The sequence below is a fragment of the Emydura macquarii genome, unplaced genomic scaffold (assembly GCF_026122565.2).
Source record: "Emydura macquarii macquarii isolate MOO-44397 ecotype Brisbane River unplaced genomic scaffold, CSIRO-AGI_Emac_v2 contig_1483, whole genome shotgun sequence".
Lineage (NCBI taxonomy): Eukaryota > Metazoa > Chordata > Testudines > Chelidae > Emydura > Emydura macquarii.
In genome coordinates, this window is record NW_027131620.1 from 5,934,887 (window position 1) to 5,960,995 (window position 26,109).

Below are 26,109 nucleotides of genomic sequence, written 5' to 3' on the forward strand. Positions count from 1 at the left end.
CGCCATCAGGCTAGACATAGCTTTAGATGGCTAGGTCCTATTTTCAAAAGGGATGTAAACATTCAGGGACCCAAGTCCAATTGACTTTCGCTGAGACACAGACTCCTAAGTCCCTTTTGTAAATGAGATGTATATGTGTAGGTTATTTAGCCCTTGTCATACTTAGTGGCACAGGGCCTAGATACCTCTACAAACCTGAGCCTTAATGCTAATCTCTCTCAGAACGGCTGAGAAAATATCCCTGCTTTCCTCCCACGCCCTGGAGCCCTGCTTGACAGGAAATACCCAGGATTAAATAACTAGTCTGACCAATGGAGCAAGTAGAAGGGTTAGGAGGAGTAGAGAAATCTTCCTAAACTCTACTCCTCTTCCAACCTCAACTTCAGGCAAAAAGACACAACAAATGATTCTAGCTGTGCACAAGGTCAAAAGTTCTGACCTATGACCAGATATAATACATGCACAAGTGCAATATTTTCCATGAAGAAAACTTGCAAAATTTTGCTTCTCAAGATCTTTTCTAGATTTGTTTTAAGAGCAGCAATAATATTTTTAATACTGTGATGCGTAGAAATAATAATAACTACCACTACTTAGCATTTATCCAGTGATTTTCATACATAGTCCCTAAAGTGATTTATAAGGGTGAACAGGTATCATCACCCCCATTTTACAAACTGGGAAACTGAGGCATACAGTGAATAAGTAACTTGCCCAAGGCCAGCCAGAGAGTTAAAGCAGAACTGGGAACAGAACTATCTTCCATCTCTTACTCAGTAGCAGTTACCGCATAAAAACATTTCAGAAGGATTTCTTGCAAGGAGGAGATTAAGTTGACATGGGGCCTGATCAGGGTCATAACATCTCACACCGGAAGGTAAATGCAGTGCGCTGAGACCCCTTTGGAGCACAGGGTCTCAGTTAAACAGATCCAAGGATTCTCTTTTAATCCAGCTATGTGTCTCCCACCCACATGCCTCTCATCCAGAGGCATGAAGGTTGTCAGTTTCTAATCTACCTTGAGAATTCTTCTTTCTGCCTGCAAAGCGGGACCAATAGAATGAAAGAGGCAAGCCTTAATACACCTGTAAACTAGGCTTCTTTGAACAACACGTTCAATATTTTAGTAGATGAGTGTTTTATTGCACTTACGGTATCACCTTTGGGCCCTCTGAATCCTTGAGGCCCCTTGTCTCCTCGGTCTCCCTGTAATGATAAAAGAAAAGCTATTGCCCATCTTCGTCTTGATGACCAACACCACGATTTCTGGCGTGTTAATGATGAAATCCTTATTTATCCCGTCTCCGGGCAGTTCCCAGGCATTAGCCTTGTCAGGTATGAGTGTGGCCCACGTTGCCCTAACAGCGCTGCCGTGCTCTCCCAGTTACGCTCTGTAATACCATACCCATGGATGAATTGCAGTTGGGCCTCAGGGTACGTCTTCACCGACGGCGGCAAATCCGCCGCCGTCAGATCGATCTATCCAGATCGACTGAGCGGACAGTGTAGACCCGCTCAATTGATCCGGAAGTCAACGCGTTAAAACCACCCCCTCAAGTGGCGTCATGCTGTGTCGACGGGAACGCATTTCCCGTCGGCGCAGCGTAGTGGAGACGCTGCATAGAAGAGGAGTTATGAGGTCAACGGGAGTTACGTCAGCTGCTCTGCGTAGCTTGCGTGCCTCCCGTTGACTGCCGCCAGGTAAGTTTCCAGGTAAGTGTAGACCTGGCCTCTGGTAGTGATCCAATAGGGTAGAGACTCTCTTTCCCACGTTCATCTGAAGTACTTTGTTAAATATGGTGGTGGGGCGGGATGGAGACTTCAACCATTACCACTTGGATTCTGATTGCAGTAGCTCAATGCCTGCTGTGTGGGAAAGTGACAAGGCCTGAATTTAGTTCACTGAGGGTGAGTTTCACCCGTTATAATAAGGACTGGGGAAGGCTCCCCTGTGTAATGGACCTGCCACAGTCCCACCTTCGGGAAAGCAAATGGGCTGAGGGCTGAACTCTGCCTCCCCCATGCCACGTAGAACTGGGCTCCATATCAACCACAACTGAGGAGAGGTTTGGTGGCAGGCCAGGCAGGGTGGACAGTGTGGTTATTGGGTCCACAATCCCATGGATCTAGTGTCCCCAAATTCTAAAATAGGGACCTACAACTAGGCAGTCTAGAGAGACTGGAGATTTGGCCATAGGTGTGTGTGTGGATGCCGTCCCCCACAAGACCATCGCAATTCTCCTGCACAAATCCCAGTCACTCCGGATTTGTCGAAAAGGATGTGGAACTGCACCTCCGGCACAGAACAGAATATTTCACCTTGCTGAAAATGGTCTTCTGGGCTGGGATCTAAACATGGATCTGGCCCAGAGGAGGGAACTGCAGGATAGCAGATGTGGGGCTTGCTTCACAGCCTCCTCTTAGCAAGCGGAACATCTCCCTACGCAGAAGGTGTGAGCGAAGCACATAAAAGGGGGGGCCCAATTCTGCTGAAGTGTGGGGTGAAAGGTGGACAGTGAGGAGCTTTGGAAGGTGTTGAACCTACTAGGGCCAGAATGTGAACTTGTGTGGTGTTGGGAGGGGAGGGGAGCACGAAACCTGGGATGTAGCTCTTGGTGGAGGGGCTGAGGAAGATGGGAACGATCCAGCGTCGGGGGAGTGTTATAGTGGGTACTAGGAAGGCCTGGGTGGAAATGCGTGTGCACATCTCACTCAGTGAGCACTGTGTGGATGTAACACCCACAGTACTTCGGGTGAGGGAACTGGGCAATTCTGTTATTCACTGGCAGTTTGGCCCGGTGAAAGCAAGTGGTAGGCATCAGTAGTGATGTTAGGGCCAGGGCCATGAGGACTCAAAGGAAACTCTGCAAAGTAAGAAGGGCTACATACTGCTTTCCCTGGAGGTCCTGGGAGTCCCGGTGGCCCTCTGAAACCAACAGGTCCCTGAAAACAATAAGACACCATTGAAATGCTACCCACAAGACTCCTTGGACCAGGCAAACTACCCGTGCCTCTAGCTGAATGACTGTTACAAAGCGAGGAAGTACATACACGTCAATGTAAAGACACAACGTGCTCCTTGCTAACTGTTAGGATCTTAATAGACTCCAGCAGAGGATCTGGGTCTAAACCAGCAGTTTTTCACTCTGCATCTCTTTGCTGTTATCTCCTCACCAGACTCATAACATTCACAGCCGTGAAGCCTTGGTAACATACGTGTCTCTACGGAAGGACACGGCATCTTCAAGCTGAGCTGTCAGCCCCCGAGCGAACGTCCAGGCGCACTCGCAGAAGGTCACGCTGGCCAGTTGTCATTGTTCAGTAAGGGCCTGATCCTACTCCCAGTGAAGTCAGTGGTACAGGATTGGACCCGAGGACTCCAGCGTTCATGATTTTTTTCCCCATGTTCTGAAAATATTTGTCCTCCCACTGATTCTTCAGCTTTTCTTTGCAGATGGGAATTGCATGTGAAACATTCAGAAGATGCTCCATTTCCCAGCCTTTTGCAAAGCTCATGACACCGTCTTATCCTCACAGGAGACCAGCCTGTCCCCCACACTTGGGCAATAACTCTAAGATAGGGTCCGATCCTGTGGTTACTCCATGCATAGAACTCCCGTTGACTTCAATGCGAGTCCCCTGCACGGAGAGCTGCACAGTTTGCACCTTCGTGGGCCTTCCCTCGACCAATCACCCCATAGGGCAATAAGGAGGAATGCCGCATATAACTTTATGCACACAGTTTCTAATAGCTGCCAAGAGCGTTGCTCTTGCAGGACATGGACAGGAAATTAACTAGAGGCCGTGATCTCTAACAGGGACATTGGATTTCATTCTGCAGGCGATTAACAAGGGAAAAGTCCAGGGGAAAGTCTGGAGAAGATGACAGTTACTTACCCTGTCCCCAGCTGGACCCACTGGGCCGATGAGGCCTCTTAACCCTCTTGGCCCCTAGGTGAGAAAAAACAAATCAGTTAAAAGCCAACCATTAAAATATAAAAGAGTGATACAGAAAGAGAGAAAGACGAGGCAGCTAAAATCTAAAAACAAGACCAAGAAGCCTTAAGTAACAGTGATGAACAGAGCGATTTTTGTCCCCAAATTCTGTCCCCAAGAACCTCCCCCCAAAGCACAGAGGTCTCAGACAATACAGTCTGGTTCTTCTGTTTGGCGGGTGGCGGGTGGGGAGGAGCGATTCAGGGAGGGAATGTAACAGGGGGCTTGCCCTTCGGCTGGCAAGCCTGGGGCAAAGCCAACCCTGATGACGGAATGAGCCCACTTGAAGGAATCAGGCAATTGTCTGTTTAGAGCAGGCAGAGGCTGCAGTAGGGGGAGAAGCTGTAGTGAGATGGCAGAGAACGAGAGAGGCTCCTGCTGGGAAAATTCTGAGACCAGGGGAATTGCTCTGGCTAGGAAGGGCTGGGAGTAGCTGCTAAGGCAGGAAGGACTCTGACCAGATTTTTTGGGGTGGGAGGGTTGGGCTGTACTGCGCTGAAAGCTGGAGGGAAGGTTTTTCTGGTTAGCTTTGAACTTTAAGTGAGTAAATCAGACCCTAAGGAGGGCTGTGTGGCGTTGATTTGGGGCTCCAAGAAGGGAAACTGAGGTGGGGTGCTGAGTGCAGGGCTGCCCTGAGGCCAGCAGAAGACGCTGCGAGGCAGCCACGCCTCTATAATGGGGCTCCACACAACCCAGGGCAGAGCTCAGCCCCATTACTATTCAAACGTGTCACGGGCTCCTCAGCCTCTGCCTGGGCCCCCGAGATGGGGAGAGTGGCTCTCACGTGAATGTTTCATCCACAGGATGGCACCGCTGTCAGGGCCGGAATCGAGGCCCACGGAAGTCAAAGGGAGGCTTTCCGCTGACTTCAGTGGGCTTCAAATCAGGCCCTCAGGGGGGTCGGTGACAAGCAGCGCCCTGCACTGCTCACAGAGTGTGAGAGGGGCTGGTGTGGCCAGAGCTGCGTGAACCGCACCCCGACTGTTCACATTTCACAGCCAAACCCTGGCTGACTGGGCGGGATCCTCATGGGAGCGCTCTGGTTTGAAAGGCGGATTTTTACCTGCAGGCCTACGCTGCCTGGAATCCCCGGGGGACCTGGAGGGCCTTGGTCTCCCTGAGGAGAGAAAGCAGAGTGAATTAGACAAGATGCAATGATAAATCTCGGCCTGCGCTCTCCCTCTTGACAACCCTCTTCCCAAGAAACTTCTCCATCCTAACCCACCCCACCAATCACCTCCCCAGGTCCTCCCACACCCAGACCATAGGCTGGCCTCACGTGTTGCCTCTAGCCTGTATGCGGTTTCTTCCCGATGCAAATAGTCCATTGGTCAAATACTTCAGACAACGAACTAACTAACTTGTGTGATCCATGCAGCTTTTGCATGAGCCGCAAAACCATGCATGCAAAATTGGAGGGGCCGAGTTAGAGTCCGCTCTTGAAAATTTGTGATCATAGAAATTATTCGGTTTTTTGAGCTGAAATATTCCCACACCCGGAATGATGGTGGCTAATGATGGTCCTTCAGTCCACATGCCAAGTACAATCAAATAAAAGGCTTTCCCTGGCTGTCCACCCAATTGCCTCATTACGCACCGTCATCCAGAGAGAAATTCCTTGGTCTTATGCTTTTCAAGAGAAAAATCTACATTTTTTCTTTAAACAGAGTTTTACCTTCTCACCAGCTTTTCCGGTTTCCCCAGGTTCTCCTTTGTGGCCAGTATGCCCCTACAAATAAAACCAAGAATGATCGGAGTTTCATTATTGCCCCGTGGCAGACTAAGCTGTATAAGGGGGACCCGGGATTTAAAGCAAGGCGGGTAATTGACTGAAGTTATTGCAGAGGAATTTACGCATCTGCCGAGTAGCACCATTCCTCATTTCCTGGATGGGAGTTGCATTTAGGATAGTCATGAAGTTTCCCTGTCTGCTGGGAGGAATGGTAACTAAAGTGGTGAAAGATGGATAACGTTTTCAAAAACGCCTAAGTCCTGTTTTCACAAGCCTCTTTCAATGAGACTTAGGTTCTGGTAACAAGGCGGCAGGTCCCAGGGCCTGGAGCGCTAAGCCGGCCATAGGACAAGCCACACCTAGGTTGAATCAAATGATCTTGGGCAGGAAGTTGCAATGAAGTGGGAAGCCCAGGAGACTTTAGTTACGCGTGTAGAGCCTGCAGGACCCTGACTCAGCAAGGGAAAGGCTGAAGAAGCAGGAGAGAGTGGGGGAAAGCTCTCCAGGCAGGGAGATCTGGGGGAGACCTTGTACACACAGGGGAAAGACTATGAAGGCCAGCTGGGATGGAGGCTGTGTGAGTGTGTGTTTTGCGTTAGTTTGGATTAATCGGGAGAGAGACACTGAACCACTTGGTGCCAGTCTGTATCAAAGAAGTAAATAAATGGGACCCCTTGTGGGATTGTCTGAACCACCCTTGAAGTGTGAATTCTTAAAGGGTCCTGAAGAGGGGGAAGTGGAGACAGAGTACTACAGAGTGATCTCTGGCCAGGAGGAGGCGCTCAGGCGGTGGCTGTCCAGGTTACAGTTCCAAATGCCTAAGGATAAATTTTTCAAAAGCATCTAAGTGACTGAGAACCCAAAACCTAGTCACCTTTGAAAATGGGTCTTACGAGCTTTGGAAAATTTCACCTGTGTCCCTTTTGAAAAACGTTACCCTATGTCTTTAAAGCCTAAAATACTCTTTTGCTTAAATGATCTTCGACTGCTTATTTATTACAGCGACTGCAACCCCATCCGGCTGGCTGTGAACCCACGTACACTCAACCAGTCTTGATAGAAAACTCTGCCTTGCTTCCAACTTCCTTCCATCCCCCACTACTATTGTGGCAAAAGACCATACTAATACTAGCTAGCGTGGGTGAAATTCCTCCCTGTGCAGAGCACCAGCTCAGGGTCTATACATCGCAGACTTCCTTATTTCACAGACCTTGAATGTCGCCCCTTACTGATAAGTTTCTCCAACACTCACTGTGTGTGTTTCTAATGATCCCTCAGCTCTGCGAGGAGCCGAGCATTTCCAGCAGAGGTGTGAATTCCAGGAGAGGACACCAGTATTTGCCAGGAGACGCTCAGCCTCCTGCAGGATAGGGCCTGTGTGTCTGCTAAACACTGCTGCAAGGATCAGAGAGACTATGCTCCCCCAGCTCAGCACCAGAGCAGCTGGTTGAGAAGCTGATCTGACGTTTAGTCCCAACAGACTACTCAAAACGATAGATGAACTATGTAGTTGGTACCCAATCCATGGGAGGTGCAGGATGGGAAGTGAGAGGCCTTGCTTTTGGGTGCAACTGAATGCCCCCTGCAGCCTTGAATTTACACCCTGGCAGCAGCCCATTGTAAAACGGGGAGCAGCTGGGTTCCACGGTGGGTGGGAAATAGAGTGAGATGGGATTTGCTCATGCGAGTTTTGCCTTTCTACAGTGCAATGCTTATCTCTGCCTCAGACTGAGACGTGTACTTAAAAAACCCATGACATGTTTCCTCAGGGGTATGTCCACTGCAGCTGGGAAGATGCTTCCCAGCACAGGCAGGCAGGCACGGGCGAGCTCTGCTTACGTTGGCATGTTAAAAAAAGCGGGGCAGCAAGCACAGCAGCATGGGCTACTTGCCTGAGTACGTGCCTGGGGGAGTCTGGGTGGGTTTGTCCCAGGTCGCTGCCCTGGCTACCCCAGACACATTGCTATTTTTAGCGCACTGGTTTGAGCAGGGCAAGCACACGTCTGTCTACCAGCGCTGGGGAGACGGCCACAGTTACAGCTATCAAAGAGAGACTCTGGGCTCAATCCTGCAAGGAGCTGGAGCCCCAATTTAGCAAAGCACTTCAGCATGTGCTTCAGTTTAAGCCCTGCAATTTCTCCCGCTGCTGTCAATGGGGGGGGGAGGTGTGGGGGGGGGGGGGGAAATGGGGTGACATACACCAAGACCCAAGGGCTGGGATAAAGGAGGACTGTAGTGTACTTTCTACGGTAAACCTGAGTCCTGCTCTCAGCCACAGAACCTCCCACTGCTACACGTTTTGGGGCTCAACTCTTCGTGTTTGCAGAGGCTATTTTTCTTACCTTGAATCCTGGCATTCCTGGAGGACCCGGAGGGCCTGGGGGGCAGAGAGCTGGGCACTGCACAAAACAAACATTCATGGGTTTCTCTAGCACAGACACTGGGTGTTCGGAGGAAGGTGGGCTTTATTATTATCGAGGGGAAAATATGCTGGTCAATAAAAGGAACACTCATAAAGTTGGTCCCATAAAATATACTACCTCACCCACCTTGTAGCTCTTATATAGCACTTTTCATCAGTAGAACTCAAGCATTTTGCAGAGGCGGCTAGTATCATTATCCCATTTTACAGATGAGGGAACTGAGGCACAAGGAGATGAAGTGACTTGCCCAAGGTCACCCAGCAGGCCAGTGGCAGAGCTGGGAATAGAACCCAGGTCTCCTGAGTCCCAGTCCAGTGCTCTATCCACACTGCCTCCAAAAAACTGAACATTTCATGAAAAAAAAAATCCGACATATTTCAGCAAAATTTTTAAATTATTCAATCCAGCTCTAGTTTATAACTCTCAGGTTTGCTTCCTATGATGCTGAAATCTGTTCTGTGGCCTAATCAGCAAGGCTGATTAACACACTAAAGAGGTAATGATCTCCACTTCATAGCTCTTTCCAATAACAGGAGAGTATTCTCTCAAGTCTAAATTTAGCAGGTAGCCTCAGGGGCTTGGGAGCAAAACACGAAATGAAACAAAACTGGGCACGTGGAGGGTGTCTGTAATCCAGGCTGTAAAGCCACCCTGCCCCAACTCAATTTTAGACACCTCCTATGAACACAGGATTGGAAGGGACCTCCTGGGTCACCGTGTCCAGCCCCTGGCTATCACAGGCAACTCAAGCACAGAATCCTGTTCATAAATTTATCAAGCTCCATCTTAAAACTAGTTAGGTTGTTTGATCTCACTATTCTTATTGGAGCCTCACTCCTCTGATGGTTAGAAACCTTCTTCTTCTGCATCACCCAAGCCAATCACCTGCTGTACATGTCAATGAGAGCTGCATGTCTGGATCAAGAGTAATATGGTCTCTTCTATCTACTCTTCCTTACAATGACTGTAACCCTGGCTGAATCTGGAAAATGTAGGCCCTAGAGACATCAATACTGACTTCAATGGACTTTGGATCAGGCCTTAAACCTCCTTATTCTCAACAGAAGAAGGAGATTTATTACAGCATGCCATGTCTCTACTGGAAACCTGGGCAAACCATTAGGAATATACTTAACTTTACTCCTATTTGAAGTTGTATTGATTTCAATGGGATTACTCACATGATCAAAGGAAAAGCTCTTATGCATAAGAGTTTATAAGAATGGGAAGTTACTTAAAAATAAAGCAAACGATCAACAGATTCTCAAGCTGTGTGTGGTCCACATGGGAGAGTCTTCTAGCATTTCACAGAGATTAAATCAAAAGACGCATAAAAGTTTACCAGGGGTCTCTAGCTAATACTCTAAAAATCCATAGAAAATAAAGAATGAGATCCTTCTACAGGTTTTTTTCTTTACCCTGGTATATAATTCTGCAGTAGGGGGATAATTTTCTATTAAATTCTATAGGGTGGCCTAAAAAATTACCGAAAGATTATTCTATTCTATTAAATTCCGTAAGTCTTTCCCGTAAGGCAGTCTCAACAAGCGATAAGCTTTTTCAGAGTATTCTAATTAGGAAACCAAAGAAGCTGTCATAACAACAGCTGTGAAATCTTGAAATGTCACTTATATTGCTCATTACCTTAATGTCTGTTTCATTTCTTTGAAATAAAGAAATCAAGACATTTGCTCAAAAAGGAAAGAACAAACAAGGCTTATGCTCGTGGGAACAAGGTGCTGCCGCTGCCCATGGAAATAAACAGCAAAACAAATTTGACCTTTTCTGTTTGAAACAGATGCACCAAAAACCAGTCGCCATCAGTTGTCAAACGCTAAACTTGTTTTCATTAAACTGGCACGTGATCAAACATATGCAAAACCAATAAGCAAATCAAGTTCAAGTGAAATGACATGGAATATCCTGCAACAGCACTAAAATATCTGCATATTTGAAAGAGTCCAGGGCCCTGATGCTGCAAACACATATGCACCTGGAAGACGTTATCCACACAAATAGCTCCCTTCATTTAATGGGATTTCTCTCGTAAGTAAGGTTACTCCCAGGCATGTTTGCAGGAGCTAGCCCGTGCACATTAAAACAGACCTATGTTCGCCCAAATCCATACATAAAAAATTGTGGAAGGGGGTAAGTTGAAAATGTGTTGCTAATATATAAAGAAAAACCTACCTGAAGGTCCCCATTGCCATCAGGAAGAATCCCTGGAAGACCCTGTAACCAAGAACATTTGGACGTCTAAATACATCAACACAACGGACCAAAAGAAATGTTATCTCCAGAAAGCATGTTTTATTGACACAGATATTTTTCCACTTCTGTATTGCCTTTTTTCATCCAAGCTCCTCAAAGCACTTCACAGACATTAATGAGTTAGCTAGGTCAATATATTTACACTCCTTTTACAGGGAGGTAAAATGGAAGCAGCGCTAGGTTGAATAGCTTGCCCAAGTCACACAGGGTGAAATTCACCCTGCAGATGGCCAGCACCAAGCCCATGAGCCACTTAAATCCTCCAGACGTGGATGAAGCGAGCTTCACTCACAGCAAATCAGCGGCAGTTTGCAACAGAACCCAGGAGTGCTGACAGCTAGTCATGTGCTCTAACCACTAGACCATACAGCCGCCAACACAATGGCTATGGCTTAAGCAGACCAATAGAGAGAGGGGATAGATCTGTGGGGAGGACCCATGTTTTCTAAGGAGTAAATTTCCCAGAGGGAACCCCACTTCCATTTCCCCAAGATCAACATCTTCAACAGAATTTCCCTTTAAAGGAGTTTCTACTCACTGTCTACTGCAAAGGACTTTAAGGGGATCCATCTCCTCACTAATATGTAATTACCAATGACCCTATCCCCACAATTACTCCACTATACAGAAAAGCTGGTTCTACATTATGTCTGATAGGAACGTGAGCCGCACTGACACAGCAAGCTGTCCGTGCCCCCTGTAGGGCTGGCTGGGGCACATAGCTGTTGGTGAACCTAGTAGAACCACAGCTAACAGAGGTGATCGCTTTAGCTCACGTAATAGAGGCTCTTGCTTTTCGATGCACAAGTTCAAGCCCCACAGCCAACAACCCATCCCCGGGCATGACATCACAGGAACAGAGGGCCTGATGTAGTGTAGCAGACTGTCGCTCCCCCTGGTACAGGCTCTTGCCTCTGTCACAAAGTAAGCAGTCCCTCCGGAGAACGAGCGAGACATTTTCACAGGATCATTTGAGGGTGCTCAGCACCTCACACCATCAGGCCCCAATGCCCATTTGAGGAACACGAAGAAAAATCCCATAACAATATGGCCAATGGTTACCCGGGAGGAAAAATCCTTCCAATGATCAGTGTATGCCCTGATCAATGTATGCCCAGCATATGCCACATGGCATTGGATTAGGCTCATAAGCCTGGGAAATAATCCATCATTGCTTTCCCTCTAATGTGTGGTAGAACCTCAGAGTTCTGAGCATCAGAGTTACGACCTGACCAGTCAACCACACACCCCTTTTGGAACCGGAAGTACGCAATCAGGCAACATCAGCAGACAAGAAAGAGAGAACGAACCAGTACAGTATTGTGTTAACTACTTAAAAAAGAGAAAGGGGAAGCAGCACTTTTCTTCTGCATCGTACAGTTTCAAAGTTGTATTAAGTCAATGTTCAGTTGTAAACTTCGGAAGAACCACCATGTTTTCCTTAGAGTTATGAACATGTCAGAGGTACGAACAACCTCCATGCCAGAGCTCGTAGCTCTGAGGTTCTACCGTGTTGTTTTTAGCTTGTCGTGAACGCTTCAACCTAATGGAAGCTTGAATCTAAAACAGCCTATAAAATGCAACGGTCCTGCCAGCTGCTTCCCACAGGCACAAGAAAAAGATTCCCAAATTTTTGCTTTTCTTGTTACACTGAAAAAAATCACAACTTACGGGAGGCCCTGGAGGTCCGGGTTGTCCTGGGAATCCTGGAAGGCCTGATGGTCCCTAAAAGGAAAGAGAAATAATAAGAATTCCTATATACACCGTATGCAGAATTTCTCTTGGGAAGAGGAGATCACTGAAGGGTCCGATCCTGTTCCCACTCAAATCAACGAACATTTTGCCATTCAATCTAATGGGAGTCAGGCAGGCCTCAAATACTATATCTGAGATAAATGAGGGTGAGAAGCTTTTCTTTGGACAATTTTGCCATATTCATCACTTGAATGAAAATCTGAGAAGAACTCCAAGTGCAATGACATCACATTTTTTAACGTGGCGTAAGGGGATATGTCTAGAAAAGGACCGAGCCCCAGTGTCTCTTTCTGCGGATGCTTTTGTGCCTGCAAAAGGAATAGTACAAATCTGAGTATTTGCACCTGTATTCCTGCAGTAAGAGGCACAAGTCCTCAGGCTTTGCACTTCAAAATGTGAAATGCAAATGCAAACTTTGTGGTTGACTGCACAGGGAAGATTTGACCCGATATATTAAACAGCTTCATGCCAGTGGCATATTTGAGCTCCAGGTCTGACAAATCCCCCGCCACCAGTCCATCGTCACCAGCTAACCTCCCCGCATGCGGCATGGGAAACAAAGTCTCCATTGGTAGTTGTGGTGTTACAGCTTACGTGGTCTGTACACGTCAGCCAGGAGAGGACGAGATGATTGCACACACCAGAGCAGCTCTCGCATGCGAGTCCGCACATGCCCACTGCACTAGCCAGTACAGGGAATGGCATCTCCTGCTGGCCTCTTCACAGAGCAAGCGCGGGGTTATGCTCTCATTAACCTTTCCAAGTGCAGCAAGGAGCCAGAAATGGCTTCTTCCATGGCTCTAGGATGGTCAATAAACGGGAAATAAACAGCAAGGGAAACTCACAGGTGGCCCCTGGAATCCGTTTCCACCCGGGAGTCCACTGGCTCCTGGAGGCCCCTGTAAAACAGCCAGAACATTACACATACTGCTACCCAGCACAGCTCTCACCCTGCACAGCAAACGCTTTACACTGCTCACTCCTCCCCCTCAGGTCCGGGTCCAATCGGACACCCAGTTGGCCAGGTGCTTCCTATGCAAATACAGACACTGTCTGGGTACTGGGGTCTTGTCCCCAAGAAGGGACCCCCTTCCAGAGCAGAGCAATGAAGTCTTCCCTACAGTCTCCTCATCCACTAGGAGGTTAAGGCAGCTTTGAGTTCTGCCAAGGAGCCCAAAAAGCCGTGGCAGGTCAGGAATTGGTGACTCCTAGCAGTTACAAAGCTGCTGTAATTCACATCAGTGGCCAACCTGGCCTCCAGCATCGTAAAGGTGTCACTAGGCCACCCTCAGCCACAGCTCCACGCCCCGCTCAGCTCAGAGCGCTCAAGGATCCGGGTCTGGGGGTGGGTTTTGGGGAAAATACCAAAGTATCCCAATGTTTAGATCAAAACCAATGTAATTATTTAAACCCCCTTTTTGAGGTCTGGTCTAGCCTTAAAATGCAGGTCAACCTTCCTGTGTTACTCAATAGGTGTGAATTTTTCACACCCTTGAGAGATGTAGCTAGGTCGACCTAACTTTGTAGTGTAGAACAGCCCCGGGAAAGATGCGGATACTTACCGGAGGGCCTGGTTGTCCCTTGCCCTGCAAACAAAATTGAAAACAAAGAAAGATCATTTGGAAATGGACCATACAAGGAGCGGATCATTGTATCAAAAAAAATCCCACAATCAGAAAGTGGAGCCAGGGACAGCTATTGAATCTTAGAGTTGCCGTCTGTACTTTGGGTTCACTTTTCCTCTTTGTTCCCTGTGGGCTATTCTCCGCTCTAAGATGTGTCCAGTGACCATCAACGGGCCATGTGCATGTGTGCGGGTAGAAATATAGCCTCCCCACCCTTTTTTGTTAACCTAGTTTTCTCTACAATTCTTTTGCTGTTGAGAAGCCACTTCTCTTGGCACCTGTTAAAAGCTACATTAAACGAAAATTACCTCTCTGGGGACACTGAAATAAAAATCTCCCATCCCTGACAAAATAAGGGCTGTGACAGAGTTAAATCACAGCTCCAATGATGAGCGGCAGCTGGCCAGTAAATACAGAGTTCAAGGGTCACTGAGATATCATAGAGTCCAAAGACACAGAGGATCACGGTGATCACCTAGTCTGACCTGCAGTAGAACATAGGCCATGTCATGTGTGCGCGAGGTATGTTATCCCTTCTTGCCTGTTCTGACTCTGTGAGCAGACATTGTGACATTGTGAGCAGTCTATTGAAACTGACAGGCAACTGGAATGCTTCACTCTTTGTGCACCTCCATTTTCTGCCTCCTGGGCGTAGGAACAGAGGAAAAAGAGCAGAAGTGTCAGCAGCATGCGCTGATGTTGCACCCTAGTTAGTCATGCCTGTTAGCTCCCTGAGCTGAGAAGCTGGATTTTTAATACCATAATCATCATTACCTTGGAAAAGGCTGGTCATTTTTTCAGCATGAAGGAGGCAAGGTTTTTTAAATGCAGTATTTCAGTAGGGAGGTTATATGGGGATACTAAACACATGCCCGTCATTTAATATCCTGGTGGGCTTTTTGGGGACTTTGTTACTAAGACATCAGTACTGATCAATGTGAGTATAGCTCTAAATTTCTCCTTAAGACCATTGGTCCAAATAGCTACGGTTAAATGTGACTCCCCGGTAAATAAAAAGATCTTCTAACACAGCTGCATGAATTATAATAAAGTCTCCAAGGATGCCTAATGAGCTGGGTGGCTCTGCAGGCCGAACATTCTGACAGCTCCTATTTACAGGTTGGAAAAGACCTTATCGTGCCCCGTGCAATGCCTAATGGGTTGGCACACGTTCACTGTTGATAGGAATCACACTGGTTGATTTATAACAGAAAGACTCCCGTTGACTTCAGTGGGCTTTAGATCAGGCCCTTGATAACTAGAACTGGTTTTATATATTTTATACAACTTCCCCCAATATCTCTATTTAGTACGTGATCTCTTTTCATCTTTGAGCCCTTATGTTTGACTCAAGACAAGACCCGCATCTTTTCTTGCCCTGTGATCTGAACCCCACAATGAGAGAGGCGCTTTGCTGGTATTTTACTACGGGGAATCCTGCTCCTATATTACACTACAGAAGAAGTCTGCAAATTCTAAGAGTTACTTACAGCTGGTCCAGGCGGCCCTGCAGGTCCTAAAGCACCCTGTAGGATTAGAAACATCAGAATGTGAGTTAGTGGGTCAGTCCCATCCATGGAAATAAAAGGGGAGTTTCCAGTCCAGATGTCAGCCTACTGACTCATACCATCCAGAACTCACCAGATCCTTAAGGTCACCTTCCTCTGGAGAAGTTCAGTAGCATCTTATGGAAAAGCAAGACTGGGTTCATAGATGTGAGTAAAAGAGCTTATTCCTAGACCCTCCGACATTTCTGATTAGTTAATTGAGTCAAGAACATTCTTGATGTTCAAGACGGGGCCTCTAGGAACCTTTTCCCTAACCTCTTGGAAAATCTGTGAACCGAGATTAAAATATGAGACTCTATTAAGTGCGACTAAATATGAGGATCCTCAACAGACCACAGATTAGTCTCTGGGAGCTTGAAAGGTTGATACCGATACCGTGAATCGCACTGGCACCCATTTGAAATGTCCCGTTTCACAATTACTACATGCCGTGGAGTCGAGGGCTAGATCTCAAAATATTTACAGGATCGGGACCCAGCTGTGTGTTATAATTCACACATTTCCCCTTCAAGCAAAGATGTTTAGATTTTGCGACTTGTCCATTTTTGCCAACTATTCTGGTGCTGCTTCCCTCTTGCTTTTGCATTCCAAATCTGAAGCCTGATTTACAGTTTTCTGAGCATGTTTGCAATCTTAAATTTGACTCTAAAAGCAAATCACTGTCAAAGTTGCTAAGTTCCTGCTTAATGAAAGATAACAAGAAAGACAGATGGGTCTTTTTAATCCCTTTGTTGTGTTCTAAAGGTGCCAAAGCTGGCATAGAGCCTATGAAATTAATCATTGGTTACAGCTCCGAAGCAGACTAAATGGAAATGGAAAAATGAATGAAAAAAACAAAGTTCCCCAGGTGGTGATTTTACTGCTACTGATCACAATGGGTTACAGAATAACAGGCTTCCTGTCATTTCATCTCTCCCTTGTTGCCATGTGAAGTTGCAGGGAAGATTTGGGGCTATTCACATTGGTGCTGAGGACAAATATATTCCCCTCTAATTGAGTAAGTGACTGTTATCAATGGTGGTGAGTGATGCACCATACAATTCCCCAGACGTCTTCCCTACAAATATCTGGAGGCTTAGAGGGCTTAACTGTAAGCACAGTGCCATATTCACTATAAATAAAACATTAGCCAGCAATATGATCAGTCTCGCAGCATAGATGATCATTCACACTAATGTCACCCTCAGGGGACTGTAACGACAAACAAGTTTGTCATCCCCACCTTCTAAAAATTGGCAACAGGTTTGTGTTTTTTTGAGAAGACTCTATGACCTCTTTAGTGACTCTGGACTCCTCGATCCTGCAGGCCAGGATTGGCAAAACTTTTCGGTGTGCAGGCGGGTATGTGGATATGAGCAGTGGTCATGACTGTAATGCAAACAAACCGTGCAAATATCCGCAGGGTCAGTCATTTGCCTGTGTAATTAACCTACCTGAAAATCTACAATGTACTATAACAATCATAAGGACATAAGAACGGCCATACTGGATCAGACCATGGTCCATCTAGCCCAGTATTCTGTCTTCCCACAGTGACCAGTGCCAGGTGCTTCAGAGGGAATGAACAGAACAGGCAATCATCAAATGACCCATCGCTCATTTCCAGCTTCTGGCAACCAGCAATCCCTGCCTATCCTGGCTAATAGCCATTGATGGACCTATCCTCTATGAATGTATCTAGTCAGCAACAAGCCTTAATGAAGGAACTGATCCTGGAGCTTTAGGGAAGTCTGCACTGCTCACAAAGCCCAGGCTCTGAGGCAGGTTTGAGCCCAAGCCCCCGTCCCGTCCACACACAAATCAGTCTGACTCTGGTCAGCAAGCACTCAGGACCCGGGTCCTAGGACACTACCAGGGGAGAGTGGCTCAGGTCCCAGCTTTGACATTTTGCAGTGTGGACACAGATCAAGCCACAGACCCGAGTCGGAAGTTCTGCCCAGTGCAGCGTGGATGTCAGCGTGGCTGAGAGACCTGACTCCAGCAACTGCAAACCCAGGTTCACAATGCAGTGCGGAGGCTCAAGCAAGGGCTTGGAAACATCAAGTGCACAAGCCTGGGTCCCACAGTCCCGGGCTTGCAATGCAATGGAGTTCGCAAAGTGTTCGCAAACAGGCCCAAAGGAAGTGCCCAGGGGGTACAGCTGACCTGGACCAGTGAACATAAACAGTATTAATAATTGGATACAGAAACCGCCAGCCCTCTCCCACGCGCCGAGGAAGCTGCCCAGCAATTGAAGACTCAACCCAATTCAAAACCATCATAAAACAACAATAATGTTGAAAGGCCAATAATGTGGCACCAGAGCGGGTCCAGTATACAATCGGATATACATTAAAAACACCCCCGTGGCAGCTTCTCGCTTGCCTTCGGGTGCCTTTGTACCACACTGTCTGCCCAAAGCAGGATCATCCCACTACAGAGGCATCCTCCAGCAACATGGCTCCTACCCAACCCCCGCCCTCCTCCTTGGAGCCAGCATAGGGGGGGTGTGCAGGGAAAACAGAACCTGGCTGGGGCTCCCCTACACGTCAGCAGATCCCCCTATATCAGCCCCTCAGGGCCACTGATGGCCGCTGTAAATAAACCCAGCCCAGTGCAGAGCCTGACCAGGATCTGGGCAGCACAGAAGGGAGCTCAAAGCCTCCACCAAAGATGGTGGGTCAGAGTTTTCAGAGGCCTTTGGAAAAGTGGGGTGGGGATGAGCTGAGGCGGAGATCCTAGGGGGAGCAAATCCCACTTCCTAGCTGCTCCTGCTACTTACCAGTGAAAATGGAACAGTTTACGTCTTATCTCGAATGACTAGGACACACACACATGCGTATGTATGCGTACACAGGACCGCTGTCCACAGCACATAACTTTGGGGGCCATGAAGCACCCAAGAACTAAGAGTTTGCAAGAGAAATGCAGGCGAGTTCCACAGAAACCTGCTTAAATGTGGATCTCTTGGTCTTTGGGCAACACCCCAGTAGCTGAGTATTTTTAAAAACGTTTCATTTTGCACCACCCTTGTTAGCCTGGGAGAGCAGTTTGTGGGTCTGAGTAACACAACCTCTGGCCTTCCCATGGTATCGCTACCACCCGGGAAATGAAATGGCATCTGACCTTGTGTTATTTCAGTCCCATCAATGGCTCCGTGAAGCTTGAAAAAGTCAATGAAAGGTGTAAACACACACAAATATTAGCCCCCTAATATTTCTACTGCCAAGAGTTTCTGCTTGTGGTTAGTTGACTGATGTTCTCAATGTTCTTAGCCTATTCATAACTAGGAAGGAGATTTAGCTGTGACAGGGTAAGGAAAATACAGCCAGACAGCCGATAACAGCCGGGCAACTTCATTATTCATTTTAACACGCATGAGGGAAGAAAGGAGGAGGAAGTGGAGGAGGAGAAGTGCCACTCTTATTCAGAGTGAATGACAGTGAGCTCATCTTTTGTTTAATGGCACCAACACAGACCTCACGTTGAATTTTTCTAAGCTGTGTTGATGCTCACGATGTGAGATAGAACTGCTTTGTTCTCAAGCACCCACAGCTCTTTGCTTGCATTCCTATTGTTCCCAGTTGCTGTGATTCCAGGGTAAAGGCAGAACTCAGAACAGTAAATGAGAATGTGACAGACTCAGACACACGACAAGCTATATATTTATTTACAGGATGTTTTAAAATAATGCTCAGCCAGCAAAATCATCATCCATTTACCCAGGAAGCCACTTGGGAGTGGCGTGCTAGTCTGTTACATTCTCTGACTCACAGGATTCTCGGGATCAGATTGCCACCGTCTCACAAAACGCTTGCACAAAATCCATGCCTAATTTGCATGTTGCATTTACCATGATGGCACACACAAACGGTCAATTCTGCTAGTGTGTGCGCGCGCAATTGCGCATAGTGACCGCATGCACAAACGAGAACAACTGCACCTACCATGGTGAATTTGGCCCCAGATTTTTCAGAATTTCATCAAGGTCATTAGGCCCCGATATTGAAATTGGGCAGCACGGGTAGAACCCCTGTGAATTTGCCACTAGAGCTCCCCTTTCATCCCAGCAACAACCTAGGGAAAGTGTGAAGAGTCAGCCTAAGTGGTCATAACGTCTTCTTGGTGATCACAGGAAGCATTGCCAACCTACTTCCAGCTTTCTGCATATCAACCCAGATTAGAAATGTTTTCCCTTATTAAATTTAAAGAGGATGGTTAAGCAAACAGATTTCTGAGGACCCAAGTGCCTCATTAAGAAGAGTCTTGCTGGGAGCAGACTGTAATCCAATAAAAATCAACTCTTTAAGTGGGTTACAGCCCACGAAAGCTTATGCCTACAAAAAATAAATGTGTTAGTCTTTAAAGTGCTACAGGACTCTTGCTGTTTTTGCTGTATACAGACTAACACGGCTACCCCTCTGGAATCTTTTGCAAACATCAACTCAGTCATTGTCCTACTGCAGATTATTCTGGGTTTTCTTCTCATCACTTTCATATTTAACCCTCCTAAACCTTTACAACTACTGATGTCTAGAGGGCAAGTTAGATACCCCTCCTGTAAAACGAAAACGTAAAATTCCTGACACCTACTGACTTACTCCTGGATCCTGCTCTCACTGAAATCAGTTGCATAACTCCTACTGACTTCAAAGGGGTACGTTTAGGTTCTTAGAACATAACAATGAAGGTTCCTTCTATTCTTTGATGATTAATATAGGTCAAAATGCAGTCCTGGAGCAAGGTGGCGCGACGCCATTAAATTCAGTGCAGGTGCAGCGGTTTACACCAATATTTTAATAATGCATTTTTCTGATTCAGCTCATTCTCCTGATAACACTGTTCTCTCTCTTACGATTGGAAAATGATCTTACCATAATTTTTTACACTGGGGCAATATTATTTCTGAATATACATGGAGATGGCATATAAAAATGCTTGCCTAAAATGGCATTCTAAATTCAGACATAAAAATGAATTACGATGGGTTCTAGAAAGCAGCTGAGTCTTGGTATTCGCTTAGAGATCCACTGATTTATTGATGCATTCCATACTGTGTATAGTATAACACGCTAAACTTCAAACAGCCTTTTAAAAAAAATCTTTTGATCTTTTAAATCTTTAAAATCTTTTGGCATCAGTAGCCAGCAATAAGATAAAAATCCAGTTGTTATCTCATAGCCAAAATTAATTGTTTTCCTGTGTAGCAACTTATCAGGGCTGACTCTGCCATTGGTATCTGAACAGTCCTACTACTAAAGTCAAAGGGAGCTGTGGACGATGGGAGAACAGACCTAGCCTGTCAGAGTTACTGAACTATTTCATTATACTGATTGAGAATCTCTTTGCCAAACCAAGAGAGGCAGCCTTTCTGGGAGAACAGAGATGTTTATTAAGAATATGGTAACAGAAGCTAAAAAGCTCTTGTGAATTCACTGTCATATTCCAAACACACCTGTTCATAGAGACAGCCAGAAGAGGCTTTTTACTCACAGAGGCCCAAGTGTAGGAAAACATCCCTTTTCTGAAAAGCACTTAAGTGCATGCTTAACTTTAAGCACATGCTTAAGTCCGTTGAAGACAATACACACATGCTTATATTGCACTGCCCGCAATGGGTCTTATGTGCTTTTTTGAATAAGGGCCAGAGGAAATGAAGTTAGGATAACAATGCTGCAGTGCTAAAGCTCTGTTTGAACAATTTCTTCCCATGCTTTTATTACTGCGACTAAAAAAAAGACTTTCTAGATGGATCGCTGACCTTAAAAAGATGCTGTAAATGTCAACAGGCCTAAAGTTTGCACCATGCCGACAAATCGGCTCTCAAGACCTGAGAACAGACATCTAATCTGAGCACACAGTTAAGGTCACTATGTGTGCTAATCATGCACTGGCATACTCCAGCTAAATGCTTGAAGTGTGAGTTACTTTGGGCATGCATCGAATGCTCAGTTACCCTGTTTGCACATGGATACCAGGTGTTTGTGCGCTCAAATGAGTATGTGCAAATATGGGTACGAGAACATGCAACTGAGGCACAAACTCACTCATGTTTTTGTGGCCTGAGGCGTCTCTGAATGGAAAATCAGGGCTGGATCCTAGGAGGTGGCAAGCATCTCCAACTCCGCTGAAAGGCAAGTGGAGGGCACCCATAACGTCACAGGATCAGGCTCGTAGGCCCTAAGGGTGGGGATTTTCAAAAATGCTCAGCATTGGCTGAACTCTGCTCTGCTCCCGTGCTAAAACACTCATTGACTGCAACAGGGAGCCGAGTTAAACCAGGGATGAGCACATCAGAAAACCTCACCCTAATGACTTCCTCTTTGTGCCCAACATCCTGCCAAGCCTCCTGTCTGAATTGGAGAAGACGGCAACAGAGATCGATTCAGAAGACGGGAATGCCAGCACAGACGGGAGACCCTAGCGGAAGCAGCCAAGGGCACAGTTTTGCTCCATGACAGCAAACGCTCGAGAACCCATGTGATACCTAAGGCAGACATCTCTCTTTCCCATGGCGCCTCCTGGCAGAGTTCCTATGTGCAAGTATTACACGAAATGAGAAAAAAACCCAATCTCGCTTCTTGCTGTGAAGGCTGTGACATCCATGCTGATACAACTAATGATGTCCCCATGTCAAGTGTGACTACAACCCAGGAATTAATGAAGGGCCCCAGTCTAAACAACTGATCAAAAAGAGCAGCAGTCGAAAAAATAACAGGCCTCTGTAGTCAAAACACAAAGAAAGCCCTAACCGCTGTGTTTGGATAAACCTGGAGAGCTTGTTAATTGAGTTTACGTTTTACACAGGCTCTCTGAATGCTTCAAGGAGCTATTTATGCACCCAAAACATCACCAGATCTGGCCTGCTAATGGTCTTTCCCTCATCCAGGACATCTAAGATCAGGTGCATACATGGCTCCCACTTAGAAACAAACCAGTGAAAGATGTCAACACACAAACACCTGAAAACCAAACATTAGATCCTGTGCACAACCCTAGATCATAATTACATGGAGAAAAACAATTTTGGGGAATGAGAATACCGTTGGTTTCAAGCACGCAAGGGGTGTACAGCGGTTAGCACCAAGGAGAACTGGTCCATGGCTAGGGCTCCTACGTGCTATGGTTATACAAATAATAATAGTCTAAATGTCACAAGTTCCAACGAGGTTCGAAATAACCATTGAACAGAACCCTGAAAATATTCATTTAACCAGACTAAAGATTTAAGTTCCATTACTTACTCTTTCTCCTGGTGGCCCTTTTGAGCCAGGCGGGCCATCGGGTCCTGTTAAACCCTGAGAGGGAAAGAAAGGCAGGGATAAGAGGAGAGAAGAAGACAGATCTAAAGCCCGTTGGAAGCCCCAACAAATATCCTTATTATAGAAGAGCTAAGGGAGTTGGGTGCCCAAATCCCATGAAATCCCTGCCACCATCCTCCTCTTCTTAGCCAGAAACAAGGGATGGGACTGAAAGTACATGGATTTCTTCTGTTCACTCAGCACTTCTGGTTAAACGTCCGAGTCAGTTACTGTCTAACCACAGCTAACATTCAGGGCTGAGTTTCCAAAGCTAGAGTCAATGGGAGCTCATTCTGCCCTGTGTATGTTCCTACAGTGGCCACAGAACCTCATAGTTGTACATGCCATTACTTGATTTGCACATGCAAGTGCCAGGTTTTGCATGCAGTGGGGGTATGCGCATTTTAGCGGAGGCACCTGTTGCACCTACTTCTGAACACTTTTGGCTTTTTCAGGTTCTCTCTCACAGTCATGATTAGATCCCTAATCGGATATTAAAACCAAATGTCTTCATTTAATTTGCCACTGAAGTAAATGATCAAAACATATATGGTGTTAAAAAATGCTATTCCATCAGTTGTTCATTTTGAAATAGTTATAGTGCTGATCATTTGAACTGTGATTTGGGGCGTACGGTTTAAAAACACATCACGAATGTTAAAAAAAAATAAATCAACAGCCGTATGTGTCTGTTTCTTGCAACCTGTGAGGTTCCACATTCTGGGTCTTAGTTCCAATGCTTAGCATGGTTTAGGAACAATGCTGTAGGGCCTGATCCTGCAAAGACTCAAGTGGAACTGCTCACATGAATAAAGTTATTCGGGTGTGTAAGTCCGGGCCAACAAGCAATTAAAATCCCTATTCTAGGATCACGATAAATTAGCACAAAAACAATACCATGCCTTTATACACAAGTGCCCTTCGTGTGCTGCAGTGCCATGAAGGGCCTCCTATACTCACTGTAAATAGCTATAGACAGCAAAGAATAAAGCTGTGCTGCATGGAAGACTGTCTGGTCAGAGTTTCTGTGCTCTGTCATTGCCTTCAAACTTGATCTCATACTAATAATTGGCTTTTGGTAGCATCATTACCACCAGATCACAGCCTTGCCTCATTTGTAGGCCCTACCACATTCACGGCTGTGAAAAATGCGTCACGGACCGTGAAATCTGACCTTCCCCGTGAAATCTGGCTATTGTAGGGGCTGGGTAGGGCTGGGGATGCCCCAGCAGGGAGTTCCAGCTGCTAGTACAGGCCCAGCTGGAGAAGGACGGGACTTCTTTCTCTGCAGGGGCTGCTCCTGGAGACAGGTCAGATCCACCTCTGGCAGCTTATCCCGGCAGCAGGAAGCTCCATGGTTGCTGGCTGGGACAGCTCCTGATCTGGGTGTGAGGGTGCGGCTGCAGCTGTCAGCCCCCCTAGGCAGAGAGGCTGCAGCTCTAGCTGTCAGCCCCCAGTCCAGGTGGGAGGCTGCCAGGAAAACCCGGACGTATGGTCACCCATCCTCCCATACCCTGCTACCCTCACTTCTGTGCTGCTGCCGGCAGTGGCGTTGGCTTTAGAGCTGGGTTCCCGGCCAGCAGCCGCTGCTCTCCAGTTGCCCAGCTCTGAAGGCAGCGCCACTGCCAGCAGCAGGACAGCAGTAAGGTGGCAATCCCATGACCCCCCTACAATAGCCTTGCGACCCCCTCCCCCACGACCCCCTTTTGGGTCGGACCCCCCTCCCCCCATTACAACACTGTGAAATTTCAGACTTAAACACCCGAAACTGGTGAAATTGACTATTGTAAAAATCCCACGACTGTGAAACTGACGAAAATGGACCATGAATTTGGTAGGACCCGACTCATTTGCCCTTCACGCCAACTGAACATGGACTCTAATGAAGCACATGCATTAAGCCTGGAAGAGCCACTGAATCCAGAATTATAAATTGGCTTACAGTCATGCATTTTGAAAGAACTTAACTGACCAAACTTTATCAGTTTGATGTTTTGTTTCCTCATTCCTGAATCAGAAATTTGTCTCTCTTTACACACTGGATTCGACAGCAGCCATAACAGAGTCTTAGTAATTTGGCATCACAAGATGGAAAGGATCAAAGACAACACACATCCTTGCAGGACTGAAGAGGTGAATTCTGAATCTAGAATCCACTTGCAACAGAACTTGAAGAAAATCTGAACTCTTGTAGGTTTCTTTACTCTTGGCTCACGCCACTGATGCTTCAGATGGGTGCAAACAGCCCAAATAAAAGGAAAATGTTGAGGCTTGCACAATAAACACCTGATGATTTAGACGTTCTCCACGCCTCAAATCACCTGAAACTATGACAGCCAGAGACAGTTCTGGGCCATTGGGAGTAACCATGAAGAGACAAACTGCTGGTCATATCAAAACAGATCACTGACAGTTAGTGCCTGGGATCGACCACTGATTCGCTATGTTTTGACTTCACGCCGAACGAAACAACATGTTGCAAAACCCAAGAACAACTAAAATTTGCTGTTTGTGTTACTCTCTCATGAGATTTCCCCTGGTACATAAGACACAGATTCAGTTCAGCACCCACATCTGCTGCTCCAGCAGACTTACTGCAAGTCAACAAGCTGCTCTGGGCTCCTGTCGATGTAAAATATTTGATCAGTCCAAGAGAAAAAGCTGGAATACTCACATCCACTCCAGGAAGGCCAGGTAACCCTGCTTCACCTGCTTTGCCAGGCTTCCCTGGTGCACCTTTCGGCCCCTAAACCAGATTAATAGGCAGGCACTGTTAATATAATTATTATAGACGCAGGACAGGACTTGATACAAGATAGACGGTGATCAGCTCATTTCTTAAAGGGCTAATTTTACACCCTGCCACACATGAAAATGTCTTCAAAATAAATTGATTTGGTAATTAATTTACAAGAACATAAAATCTCTAGACACTGATGTGCTTGGGCTCATTTTTCTATAAACCTGGTAATTGCTTGGCCCAGCTCTCCTCTCGTGCAGTTCCATGTACACACACTGGTCCTCCTGGCAACCCCGAGTGCAGGGAGTTTGTCAAGGTGAGGTTGGGGGCGTTGCAACTGGCACAGTTCTGAGGACACCTAGGACTGCTCTAATGTGTCGAGGGAGCTAAAGAGGACCCTGGATGGTCTCAGGAATGGGGAGGCAGAAAAGTGACATAATATCAGCATTGTCTCTCTCACTCACCCACACACAGACGCACGCGCACACACACACACTGAAGCTGTTTTACTTGACATTTTAATTTTCATATTTTTTCCACTATAGGCCAAATTTCCAGGCTTGATTTTGCAGTTCACATTTGCAGGCGGAACTAAAAGCAGTTGCAGAAGTGGCCTACGCTTGTTGTCAGTGTGCGAAAGCTGTATTTGTGTGTCCACTCAAGCAACTGGAAGGATGCACAAATGACTGTTTGGACACCCAGAATCTAACGTGCGAACT

General features: G+C 46.6%; 1 protein-coding gene across 1 annotated transcript in view; it reads right to left on the reverse strand.

The window, feature by feature from the left end:
• Positions 1–26,109, reverse strand: part of COL9A3 (collagen type IX alpha 3 chain) — a 64,597-nt gene that overhangs the window by 28,905 nt on the left and 9,583 nt on the right. Inside the window, exons 2-12 of the mRNA XM_067554546.1 lie at positions 15,293–15,328; positions 13,740–13,763; positions 13,023–13,076; positions 12,094–12,147; positions 10,342–10,383; positions 8,071–8,127; positions 5,672–5,725; positions 5,060–5,113; positions 3,898–3,951; positions 2,890–2,943; positions 1,153–1,206 (exon numbers count right to left, since the gene is read on the reverse strand). Of these exons, the coding sequence (XP_067410647.1) occupies positions 1,153–1,206; positions 2,890–2,943; positions 3,898–3,951; positions 5,060–5,113; positions 5,672–5,725; positions 8,071–8,127; positions 10,342–10,383; positions 12,094–12,147; positions 13,023–13,076; positions 13,740–13,763; positions 15,293–15,328 (537 nt within the window). The remainder of the gene's footprint in view (positions 1–1,152; positions 1,207–2,889; positions 2,944–3,897; positions 3,952–5,059; positions 5,114–5,671; positions 5,726–8,070; positions 8,128–10,341; positions 10,384–12,093; positions 12,148–13,022; positions 13,077–13,739; positions 13,764–15,292; positions 15,329–26,109) is intronic.